Genomic DNA, 13750 nt, shown 5'->3' with positions numbered 1-13750 from the left:
TCTCATTTATGCTTGATCAAGTTTGCTATTGAAATTCCCTATTGAATTTTTCAGTTCAGTCTCAGTATTTTTTATCTCTAGGATTCTATTTTTACAAATTGTTTGCTATTTCCTTGCTGAACTTCACATTTTGCTGATGAATTGTTTTTCTAATTTCATCTAGTTATTACTCAACTTCTTTAAGAGGACTATGTATGAATTGTTATTTGGTTGATAGATCTCCATTTCCTTAGGGTGAGTCATTGAAGTTTACTAAATTTCTTCAATGGCATCATTTTATCCTAATTCTTCTCAATCATATTTCCTTACATCAGTGTCCTCACATTTTACAGAGTAGACACTGCTTCAAAACTTACAAATTGGTTTTGGCAGAAAGAGGCCTTTATCAGTTAGTCCAACTTTTAGGTCTAGATTGGCCAGCAGGCACCCATGAATAGGCAGTGCTCATTGTCAGGTTCTCTATTTGGGCAGGTGTGCTGCCCACACTCTGAGGTTAGGAGGAGCTGCTGTCTGGGATGCAGTCAGGCTGAGTTGCTGTCTGGGCTCCATGACTGGCCCTAGTTAGGCAGGCTCACAAGCTACACTCCTAGGCCATGGTATGCTAAAAGTTAAAATGTGTAATTGGAGAGGGCTGCAGGCTAATCTCCAAATTTGAACCTTGTTTGGGTAGTGGTCAAGGGATTTTGCTAACTGAAATCCACGTTCAGGTAGGGCTACATTGAGCCCTATGATCAGGAAGAGCCACAAGTTGTACCGGGTGGTTGGGTGGAGTCACTGGGTGTGTTCCTGCCTGGATGGAGTTGCTGGCTTTAATTTATTCATGTTTAGTCAGGGTTGCTACCAATCACCCTGGTTAGGGTGGCCACAGGTTTTGTTCCTTATTTGAGTGGGGCTGAGCACTATGATCATGTGGTCTCACTGGTTGTGTTCTGTGGTTTGGGAAGGTTGATGGCTGGGCTCTTTGCTCAAGTTTGGACTAAGTTGTGCTAAAAAAATGAGCAAGACTCTGGGATGGGCTGCACAGGCATGTAGTATGTCTAGCTGGGCTCCCTGGTTGGTTGAAGCCCAGGCTATATGGTGTAGTTGAGCAAAAATACAAGCTTGGCCTTCTGCTAAGGTAGGACTTTATCAAATATCAAATTATAAAGAAAAATGCATTATGTACACATTTTAAGATTCCTATGAATTCCTCCCTGACTCCATTTTTGATTTATTTATTTATTTTGCAAATATTTTGATTTGAAAGTGAAGTTTTGGCTAAATTTCAAAGGTTGAAATTCTCACTATTCATTTTGAACCAGTTCATGAGCTCACTTATTATTTCTTCTAACTCTAAATCATACAGAGAAGTTTAGGATGTCTAAGTGGATAAATTTTGGCCACTTATTTTATTAAATCAAAGTTATGTCATATGTATAATAAATAGCCAAAATGACTTTTGCTTTTTGAACTTAGTAGCTTAAGATGCAAATGGCTTCTGTGCATATTCCAGATGGATTTGAAGAGTTACATTTTGTCTATTTGAACTATTGATTTCTGAGTACAGTAGATTAAATATACTATATCATAGTAAATATATCTATGGATTCACCAATTTCTTTTTATATTGGTATCAAGTTTTGTTTAACATATTTTTAGGGTCATAAGGATTTTTTTTGCATACTATGCATTATAATCACTATGAAATATATCCCCCCTTTTTTGTCCCTTCTAATGATTAAGAATGGTCCCAACATTAAAGACATTTTCAAAATAAGAATATTTTCTTAGATGTACATTTCTACTTATAGGTCACTCATTTATAATTTATAAATCTTTATAAATTATTGCAAACAACCAGAAGAGGTATTCACGAAACACAGAGTAAACTATTCCATTTTCATCTTATTATGTCTAGTATTCCAGCAGCATTTTTAAATTTAATTTTCTAATTTTCTAAAATTTAATTTTCTTAGTCTTTATCAGGGAGCTTTTTTGTCTGTGTTAGCTAGCTACTTACAATCCTGAGTTACATTAAATTATTGAGGAGTGATTGGACTTTTTTTAAGTAAGATTAGATTGTGAGAAGGTAAGAATTTGCTACTCAAATACTTTAGAGTCATCATTATCATCATCGTTTCCTGAAGAATTAATGTATTTAATAATTTTATTTTAATTATAAAGAAAATGGGTTTTGGATCATTGATCTAGATTAAGAGGCTGCAATTGGTGATGGTCTTTCTGCAGAATCCCAAGGTGGTGTATGGTCTTACATAGCAAGAGTTAGGGAGTACACAAGTATTATGTGTGTGTTTTTACAGCTTTTCAAACAGTTTTATTGTGATATAATAAGGTAATGTATCTTATTAAGAACCTTTCTCTGAAAAGATCTGTAATTTCCTTTTTTTAACATAATGATAAAAGAGTTAATTCAAGTTCAAGTATATCACAGAACTGTTTAGAAATCATAATTAAGAAACTAGATCTATGCCAAAGAATGAACAATTGTATATGTGAAAATAAAATTGTAATGCTCCATAAACGTTTATAATAAAGAAGCAAGATATTTATATGCCCAAAATATCAGACTAAATCTCATCAAAGCAAGTGTACATTGATAATGAAACCACTTATGCTTCTAGCTAAATATTGTTCTTTGGCTGTTATGTATTTTGTAGTTAACAAAAAAAGAAAAACATGGAGAAGATGGAGTTTGGCATATGACTATTACGTACAAGCACATTAAGTAGCCTATATATTAAGGCTGAGTCAAACTGAGCAAATACTTCTAGAGATTTCCCTAGTGTGTTTTATTCAGTTATTAGGAGAATTCAAAGCCTCAGATCTGCCACATATATCCAGCCCAGATGCTCAAAACACTTGATTTCACCCCAGGGCAACATTCTGTATTCAAGACTAGATCTAGAACAGATGGCTACACCACCTCTTCTATAATCTGGTTGTGCCCTATGAATAAATGAAAAGACTAAAGGGAACATACATTCCACAACAGGGCCAGAACAAACATTAGTACTATTAATACTACTAATAATATTTATTAAGTACTTTTGTGTATATGATACCCTAATAAGCTCTGTATAGAATGAGTTCTGATAATTATAATTGTTCTATGTAAGAACAATGTAAATTCATTAATATATTCATTAAGGAATGTGCACAGTTCTTGTTTTTGTAGAGTTTTCAATATGAGCATAGCTATGCGTACAGGACCATTCTTGAAGCAGATATAAGATAAATACCTCAAGAATTTAATAAGCCAATTTAAGTGCCCGTACTATGAAGAAAACAAATAGCAATACTCCTGGCCTCAAATTGGCTATAATCTACTTGAAACAAAAAGAAAAATATAAGAGTTTACATATGTTAATTTATGAGTTACACATAAAAATATTCAGAAAATAAATAAGAACAATCCTACTTTATTACAACTGCACTAATATAAAAATAATTAATAGTTAGTTCTTTTGCTATATTAGGCACTCTTCTCCTTGTTTATGATAACTTATTTAAATCCTAACCACAGGTATGTTCCATTATTACAATCATTTTATAGTTGGGGAAACTGGATGCAGATGATAAAGTCACTTGCCTGAGATCACACAGCTAGTAAGTGGCAGAGTTGAGTTCTATCCTCTTAAGCACAGAGTTAAAGGGGTTGTTCATGTAAGAGGAAGACACTGAGCTAAATCTGAAAGGAGAAAGCAAAGGGGGAGAGAGGGGAGGGCATTTTGAGTGTAAAGCAGAACTTGAGCAAAGGCGGAGAAATAAGTCCAATATGGGCAAAAGTTAGAGAGAAGTGGGGAAGATTAGATTCTAGGCAGAATAGTGTTCAATTGTACAAGGAAAATCTTAACTCTTTATAAAAGTGGAAGCTTGGATCTTATGTAACTAATGCAACAGGATTTAGGAAGTTACTGATGGTATGTTTCTTCAGATGGTGACTCCTAAGCAATTCTTCTGGTTCTAGGGTCATCCACATAAGGAACAGAAAGATGCTGATCAGCCCTTTCTAACACCCAATCAACCAGTCTTTGCCAAAATTTCTGGGTTTGGTATTAATTTGTTAGTGGCCCTTGATTAGAAAAATGAATAAAACAGTGAAAGTGGCACTAGTGTCAACTACACGTGGCCCTAAAACACAGTTAAGAAAAATATATGTCAAATTACCATTAGTAGTTATGAGTTGTAAACAGTGTTACCATAATGCCAAACTGGTAAATATTTTGTTATATAGATTCAATTGTTAAAAAAAATTAAGGCTGTGTTTCTAAAACTGTTTATATATATATAATAATCACACAGTTAACTTATAAAATGCAGCTTACTGGATCCAACCCTAAGCTGAATACAAAACAGAAAAACAAAGTTCATGAAACTAAAAGTCATAATAAAAATGGTAGTACATAATGAGTAAAATAGTGGCAACATTCAATGAGAATATGCATCACAACCAAGCATTTGGAAGAAAATGATTTTAAATTAGGAAAAGGTAAAGTACATTTACTAAAATTAATGTTTTGCAATTATTCAGCATCCTCTGAGGGAGGTATTGGCTTGACTTCATACCAATTGAAACCTTCATTAAAAGAGAGAAAATGTTTTATTTCATTTATTTTGTAGATATTTTTTAAAATAAGAAAACTCCCCGAAGTATTTCTGACTTTCAAAGAAGCAAAGTAAGAGATTTCCTTAGGCTCAGTGGCACACAATGTTGTAGGTGCCTGTTTTTAGGGGAATGAAGAATATAACATTATAAATAATGCCAGTTATTTGCTAACTAATATGCAATCCATAAGCCCAGAAATGTTATTACTTATACATGAGGTCAATAGTAAAGGACATTTTAAAATATTCTAATACATATTGAGCTGAATATCTTTTCAATTGAATGCTTTAAGAGATGCCCAACTACCGACCACCTAGAAAGAGACCAAAAAAAGAACTAATTTGAGAACACAAACATGAATGTATCTAGAATTATATACTTTATATTTAATATGTATTTTTACAGCAAGGTCTTAATGAGTGGTTCAAATGGTGTTGGGTCTTTTAGGAAAGAAGACATTAAGTGGTAATGTCATTTTACTCTATAAGGGGACAGTTAAAAGATTCCATAAATTGAAAACATTTTACATGTATAAATATGTAGATACTACTAGGATATGACTACTTTTAATAATACATACCATCTAAAGAAAAAAGAGTAGGGAACTCAGTCTCATCAAAGATTGGGGAAAAAAAGAATACTGAGGTTTGGGAGAAAAGAGAAGAAAGGAAATAATAACTTTCTTACTATCAACTGTTTTGTTCTTACTTTTATGGAGCAAAAGTACTATCATTAAAATTTCACATTCCTAATGAAAACTCAATTAGATTAGATAGTGATCATTACTGTGTTCTCATTCTTTGCAAAGCACTGAAGGCTGCTGTAATGATAAAACATTAATAAAATATTGTCCCTGCTATAAAGCAACTCATCATGGTCTATCTAGTGGCAAGATTTGCTTAATGACAATACAAAAAGGAATAAAGACACTCAACAGAATTTAAACAGTTCACAGAAAAATTAAAAGAAGCACAACAATTGCAGACCACTAGCTCTTAGTGTTAATTTTGTAGCTAGAGCTGTTACTCCTCAGCCTCACCAGAAGATTGAGGGAAGAATACTGTTAACTATATGGGATCAAAGTACAGACCAGAAGTTTCAAAGTTCCTTATAAAAACTTCAAACAAACTATCTTTTAAGCTCCATATCTGCTCCTACTCCATCATTTGAAGATTTGGTGGTTTCTTGAGCAGCCAATTCCTAAGCTTTTCTGGAGTTCTTCACTTTTTTAGGTAATTTCTAAATGGTACACCCTCTGCCATCATTTATCTTGCAGGCACTTAAGTACCTTTTGTCTGTCAAGTCCTCTATTTATTCCATATGTTGAAGTTTGTATACTGGACTTAAGATGGCCCCTAGCTTCAATGAACATGATGTTTCTGTTTGTTGTTCTTGTTTGGGTTATTTTTAAAATGAAACTAGAGTGGAAATGACTTAATTTTTTTTAATATCAAATCTATCTTGATTACTACAATTTTGTTACTAAATTGAAATTAAGAAAAATATGAACAGGAGTGGAATTTTTTTGCTATTGAAGATTGAACCCAGGTGCACTTAATGACTAAGCCACATCCCCAGACCTTTCTTCTTTTTGATTTTGAGACAGGGTTTAAATAAGTTGCTTAGGGTCTCACTAAGTTACTGAGACCGGTCTCAAACTTGCAAACCTCCTGTCTCAGCCTCCTTAGCGCTGCCACCAAGCTTAGCCAGAGTGAAAAATTTTAAATTAAAACTATAAAAATAAATCTTTCACAGACACAATTTTGAACAATGGAACACACAGAGGAGGATGTTTGTGGGTTAGAAAAGCAGGAAGTAACTTTACAGTTTTATTTCAGTCATCTGAAGTAGTCTGCCTGAAGTAAAGTACAAAGTTACTAAACCACAAATGATTCAAACCTTCACAAATATGGTGAACTCTTCCACTTTCTCATTGGCTAATAGCAATTTCTTCTGTGCACCTTCCAGAACCTGCTCACTTTGTAGTGCTAATCCTTGAAGTTGTTTAGATGCTGCTGTTTCAATTTCTGCCATTGCTGATTCAGTCTCATTTATTTTTGAGAACAGGAAAGTAAGCTTGAGATCCTGCAAAAATCAGTAATTATAAAATAAAAAAACATTTTTTTCATGAATAAATTTGGAACAGAACAGTTTATACAAGTCAGATACGAAAACTATTTTATTACTTCATAGATTATTTATTTTTATTTGGGTAAAATTAGTGGTTGTTTTTGTTTGTTTTCACTAATAAAGCATTATATTTAATGTTTAGTAAATTCTTGGTATGTCTTATACAGATACGATATTCTTTGCAGTTATATGAAATTTTTCACTATCTCATGATAGTTTGGGGAGATAAAAGTGACAATGTTAACAATGAAAAAGACATCATTGTATTCCATACCTAGACTAAAATGTCCTAAAAGCATACCTTTTTTTCTAACTCCTCTTTAGTTTTCTGATACATCTGTTCATACTGTGACTTTTCTTTTACAGCAACATTAAGTCTCTGCTTTAGTGAATCAATTGATACCTTCTTATTGGAACATTCTTCAGTTAATGTCTTTACCTACAGTAAAAATACAAAGATAATTATCCTTGGTAAAGTCATTCTAGTACAATACTATATTTGTTTAATCAGCAACTAAATTAATGAATGAATGAGTCCACTTACATTTATTGTCTCATGAAATTGTATCGAATTCAAGAATTATACTTGCAGAACTCATTAGCAAAACTAATAATTCTTAAACCAATAACAAAAATCAAAATCATATAAAAATGTAAAAATATATATAATGGAGTACTAAATAAAAACATATTTATTATATATTTCAAAGAATAACAGGAGAAATAGTTTTTCTTTTTCAATTTAATGCCACTAAAGATAAATGATTACTCAAAGATTGTAAAGAGGTCTATCTGAAATGATTACTGAAGATAAAAATTTAGCAAAATTCAAAGGATAACACTGAAAACCTGTAAAAATTATCATTTATGTGGGTGATGAAGAAACAGAAATAAAATCCACATGCATTTTTCATGTTCATGTAAAATTTTCTCTCTTAAATCATATGAGCTGCTAGATACTTAGACTTTCAACTTCAACAAGGAAAGTAAAGGAGATGCTCTTTCAGTAGTGAATAACATTCAGTGAAAGCCAAAGCAAAGACTGCTTTATGAATTGTGCAAATACCACCTTTCTTGTTTTTGAAACAAACTCTTTCTAGTTTCAGGTCACATATAACTATTTAAATAAAACTACCTCCCGATATGTGTTGAATTAATTATACAGGGGAAAATGTACACTTTGGAAAGATCTTCTCATAGTTATTGATTATCAATTTCTCAAAAAATTCAGAAATATTTATTCTATCATTATAAATTATAGTTTTAAATAAAATAAAATACTGAATGAAATATAATTATGCATTTCAGAAATATTAAAGATTTTTAAAATTTAACTTATCTTCTCATGCAATTGTTACAAACAGAAACAGAATATGTGGTTATAGTTCATGTGAGATTTTGGAATCTTGAATTTTAAACATTAGTACCTTTTTTTCAAGATTTTCTAACATTTCACTAAAACTCTCATTACTTTCTGAATTAACTTTCTGTCGAAATTTCAAGTCCTCTATTAAATGTCTTTTCATGGTTATATTCCTCTCCATTCGAGACATCCTTGAAAGGAAAAAAAAAGATATTTTATCCAGAGAACAGAAAATACTTTATCTTGCATGTCATTAAGGTTATGCCTGTTAATTTTAAAATGCTATCTGATGTTAATGAAACTATAAATTAGTAAAATAAATTTCAATGAATAAAATATTGCTGTACTATATTTTAAGTAAAATCTACAATGTGGTTGTGACTTGATTATTACAGTATAATACACATACATTAAAACAAAAGAAAGATTATTAAAATTTATAAAAACCTGGAATCATTATATTTAAATGACATTTTTGCATTGCTTAGGAAAATTGAAGTGATACTTAAAGATGATCAAAAGTTGAACAATGTTGGAAAAAAATCCTATAATAAACATATAAGTCTCATAATATGCAAAGAAACTAAAATCAGGCATAATATCTTCTTATTTAATGCCATTTGAGATGGAATTCACCTATGGGTTTAGCTTAAAATAATGAAATGACAAGTATAAAATGGTAGTGTGACAACTCCTACTGTTGTTGCTACTTCTCTCTCTACCACTAATTACACTGTAAGAGTGACAATAATTAACATTTATTATTATTTACTGACTGGCTTATTATATGCCAGTCACTATTGTAAGTGCTTTATATGTGTTAATTAATTTATTTCTTCTAAGAGCCTTATGAATTAATACTATTAAATTGAGGCATAGAGCTAACAGGTGGAAAAGCCAAGATTCAAAGAGTGTTTCTCTAGAGCCCTCACTGTTAAATTATAAGCAAGATCACCTCTTAAACTACGAATAAACTTCAATATATTTTCAGTCAAAAATATTAACTAATCTTTTTGTCTAATAGTTCTTTACCTGTTAATATCACTTTGGAGTGACCTTCACCTACAATGTGGTTGGCATACAAGTATGTATATGAGGTACATCTATCTCAAATTTATCTATGATGAATGAAATTGTATGTACACATATCATCACCTATAAACTCTACTGTAGCTATAAGTGATATACAAAGAAAAGCATTTTAGTTCATTGGGAGCATTTAAAATACCTTTTAAAAATAATGATAACATAAGAGGTATCTCTCTAGTATTTTAAATAGAAACAAAAACTTTCCTTTTTCCACATTAGCTTTATAAACTTAGACATTAAACCTACTATAAATATCCATCTATATTTTTTGTCAAACATTTGCCACATTTTAAATCTTTTTATCCATAGTCCTGAAGTCATTAATTTACATTTACTCAAAATTATATATGTTTAATAAGGGAAATCTAACTTTATTCTTACCCTAACTAAAAATAGTAACCAATTTGTCATTAATTATGCTATATGCAGCATTCCTTACAATTCTATCTTATATAGGTTTAAACATGAATTAAGAAAATAAAATTCCATTATTAATGATACGTGGGTATTTTGGGGGGATGCAATGTTTAACCAATCGGACTACCACTAGGTGGCACCAAATACAATGGATAGAAATATGAAAAAACATACTTTTCATGCATTTCCTTTATGTATTCTTCTTTTGCTAGGAGTTCAGACTTCAGAAACTTCACGTTTGATGACTGCTTAGTAAATTCATTGGTTGCATTCTAATTAAAAACAGATATACCTTTCAATCTTGATCTAATGCAAAATAAACACCATTTTCAATAATAATAATAAATTTATAATAATTATGATGAACAATAATTGAACATTAAAAAATTTTAAGTGCTTTTATATTTTCTAATAGACACAATACTAAAATGTTTATATGGTATGCCAGAGTATAGAGGAAAACAATCATATAACAAATACAGAGTTCATGCTTCAAATACACTTATAGGAAATATGAATTATCCTAGTGAAACATAAATGTATGAGTAGGAACTTTGATGACTTAATAATATCATTTAAAATGAATGCTGGACTTACAAGAAACCTGAAATAGACTAAATATGATCACAAATAATTTGCTGCTTTTCCCATCTAGTGGTGGGATTTATTTCTTAAGCTATTTGATCTAGTCTGGTCTATTATCAGTTTTGACCAGAAGAATTTGTCAGAAATGACGCAGCAAAGTCTTGTGGCTTTCACCCTCTTGGAATGCTTCTGTGGGATCCCTTTGCAAGGAAGACACTTGAAAGGCCATGTGAAACAGTATAAAGATATCCCAGTTGACAGCCAGCAGACAAAGTGACTAACCTGAGTGAAACTCTTTTGGACCTTTCAGCTAGGTAAATAAGTGTTTGGAATAGTTCTTCTACTAATTTTCTAAACTATAATAAACTGTTAGAACTATTCCTAGGTTTGGATGTTTGTTTGATTAATGGCAATTTTTTTAAAGTATGAAGTTATTAATCACACAAGAAAAGTGAGTTAAATTCATCACACCAACTTTGAATATTACACTACCACAGCACATGTGAATTTAAAATTTGAAATAATTTAATTTTTACATGAAATTTAATCTTAATTTTTCTTAATAACCCAAAGAGCTACCTTACCATGTACCTATTTTAAATGTTACAAATTTTTATGTGTTTACCATAACCTAAATTTTTACTATATTTTGCATGTTTACAGAGATATTTACAATGTCCTGTTTCTAGGACTGCCATAATCAGGTACGACACACTAGTGAATTTACCAAATAATTGAAGCTTTTATTTAAACACTTGATTTTTTTATCTTTGATTTTTTTTCTGAAATGATTGTTCATTCAGTTAGAAATATGAACATCCATGATTATGCTAAAATGATGTTATAAATATATATTTTCACTATATTAATTATATATTAGTATATACATTATCTCTATACTATAATATAGTGATACCCTTAAGAACTAGTATAGTAAAAATACTCCTACTCTAAATGGTCCCCAACTCCTGTTTTTCTAATTCTCTATTTACCTTAACTTTTCATATTTCTCTTTTTCCTGTCAATCTGCTGCTTCTACCTTTTTGCCTGTCAATATTCCTGCCCCAAACAAACATCCTGTTCCTTCATATGCATATTTCTAAGTTGATGCTTTTAAAATATTTTCTGCTGACACATGAAATAAATAAACATGAAATAATGAAATAAATAAACATCTAAAATAAAAGACAACAGATAGTAAAACAAAAGTCTGATAGTATCTTCAGTGGAATAAATTAAGTGAATTTTAAGATAGCTATTCTACTCATTTCTGTTTTTAGACTTAAGGCTGTATTTTATGTGGCTGAATATGCTATACTTATAAGAGTTCTAGAAAACAGAGGGATTACTGAATTAGGATAGATAAAATAATGCCAGCTTGATATACGATTTTGCCAAAATCTTTAAGTCTGACAGCTATTTCATTTGATCCTCAAAAGTCCTTATGAGATAAACAGAAAGGTATTTCTGCTTTAGAACATTAGAGTAGTTAAGTAATTTCTTTGACCAGGCTCCACAAGAAGTTAGTGGAGAGGTAATATCAGAATCCATCTTATAGGGTTAAATGAAAATTATTTGGTTAGTATTTGTAAGACACTTAGAATAGCCTATTTATAGATTGTACAACAATAGTTTAAAAACTAATGTCCATTATTTTTAATTTATATGCAAACTGGAAGATAACATTGTACATATCACAAAGAATGGTCTTTAACAATCATAAAGTAATAAAAAATCATAAATATAAATTTAAGTATTATTTAGCCCATATTTTATAAAAAACTATAAAGTAAATATAAAGAACTGATTATATATTATTCACTAAAAGGAATTTGTATATTGCTAACATTTTATTACCTATCTATATAAAGCTGGGTCTTTGAGAAAACATATATAATATGAGCAAAAATGAAGATACAGAAAATGCTTCTGAGCACTCTAATTATATTAAGTGAATCAAGGACATCTGAAAAGTACACATAAGAAATCACAGCCAGGTGCAGTGCAGCATGCTTGCAAGTGAAGCAATTCAGAAGGCTGAGGTAGGAGAAACAAGTTCAAAGCCAACTTAGGGAGATCCTGTCCCCAAATAAAAAAACGAAAAAGGGCTGGATATGTAGTTCAGTTGTAGAGCACCTCTGGGTACAATCCATTGCACCCCACACCCAAAACTATATCTCTACATATTAATTGAACAAAATAAAAAAAAATGCCATGTGGACCTTTAAGAGATTTAAGTCTAATCAACTTTCTCAACTAAGTTTAAATATATATGTTAGAAAATAAGCTACTTCTTAGATAATCACTGCATTCACAGTTTGAGATCTGTGTTGAACTATATCGTGTTCCCCTAAAATGCATATGCTGAAGTCCTCACCTAACCCCAAGGACCTCAGAATGGGACTATGTGTAGATATAGGAACTTTAACTATATAAGATATAATATGAGGTTTTAGGGTGGGTCCTAATACAATATTACTGGTGTCTTTATAAGAAGAGGAAATTAGGAGATGGAGATGCACAAAGGGAAGATCACATGAAGACAAAGGAAGCCATCTACATGGCAAGGAGAGGCCTCAGAAAAGTTTGACCTTGGAGCTCCAGTTTCAGAACTGTGAGAAAATAAATGTTTATTTTTTAAGCTACCTCATCTGTGATATTTTGTTATGGAAGCACTAAGGAACAAATATATTGAAACAGAAATTTTTAGTAGCAGAGAGTATTATGTACTTAAATTTCTTTTAGGAAATTTCCATTTAAAAATATGAAACAAAATAAAAGTAAATTTTTTTTTTTAAAATATTTATTTATTTATTTTTCGGTGGACACAACATCTTTGTTTGTATGTGGTGCTGAGGATCGAACCCGGGCCGCACGCATGCCAGGCGATCGCGCTACCACTTGAGCCACATCCCCAGCCCGAAAAGTAAATATTTATCTTTTTTGTTTCTATATGCCCTGATCAGTATTCCAAGACCACAGGTCAGATACAGACAATTAAACAAAACTGTTTTAGGTATTCTCGTTTCACTTTTCTGACTGATACTTTCCTTCAAAACAAGATAAATATTTATATGTGGGTAAAAACTTATACTATGGAAAATTATATTGTAAATAATTTACACACATTCAAGTAGGTCTATTTTCACTCAAAATTATGTTAGACCATTTGTTTCTTTTATTTTTTAATTGCTTTCAGACCATCTATAGCAAGTAAAATCAAATAAATCAACTTAAAGGTATTAGCAATTTTTTAAAAAACTGTAAAAGTCATATAGTACAGGATCTAATATTCAATTTTATCTAGGTGAAAATGACATATCAGGATCATGAACACTTCAAAAGAATCACAGAATTATGAATTAGAGTCTACGTAATACATAAGACCAAAGACTATCTATCTCAATGATTTTATCTTCTAGTATATTAAACCTAAACACTAAAATGTTTGATTTAAATATTTTATTGCACCTTTTCAAAGACAAAAGCATCTTTTAAAAGATACATGCCCCAAAACTTTCACAATTATTTTTTCTCACATTTCTAATTTTATATAAGGT

At 31.0% G+C, this 13750-nt stretch overlaps 1 protein-coding gene across 8 annotated transcripts in view; it reads right to left on the bottom strand.

The window, feature by feature from the left end:
- The window catches only part of Cntln (centlein), a 314434-nt gene that overhangs the window by 36481 nt on the left and 264203 nt on the right, over positions 1 to 13750 (bottom strand). For 7 of the 8 annotated variants that reach the window (XM_058586366.1, XM_058586368.1, XM_058586367.1 and 4 more), the window contains 4 exons: positions 9780 to 9877; positions 8164 to 8290; positions 7038 to 7175; positions 6506 to 6691 (listed from right to left, as the gene is read on the bottom strand). In XM_058586366.1, the coding sequence (XP_058442349.1) occupies positions 6506 to 6691; positions 7038 to 7175; positions 8164 to 8290; positions 9780 to 9877 (549 nt within the window). Of the gene's footprint in view, positions 1 to 1948; positions 3689 to 6505; positions 6692 to 7037; positions 7176 to 8163; positions 8291 to 9779; positions 9878 to 13750 lie in introns of those variants that run through there. The other variant, XM_058586371.1, reaches the window with a different exon arrangement.

The sequence above is a fragment of the Marmota monax genome, unplaced genomic scaffold (genome assembly GCF_021218885.2).
Source record: "Marmota monax isolate L192 unplaced genomic scaffold, Marmota_monax_Labrador192_F-V1.1 WCK01_AAM20220418_F8-fsc00033, whole genome shotgun sequence".
NCBI classification, from domain to species: domain Eukaryota; kingdom Metazoa; phylum Chordata; class Mammalia; order Rodentia; family Sciuridae; genus Marmota; species Marmota monax.
Note: the sequence above shows the minus strand (reverse complement) of the source record. Positions and strands in the feature narration are given on the sequence as shown.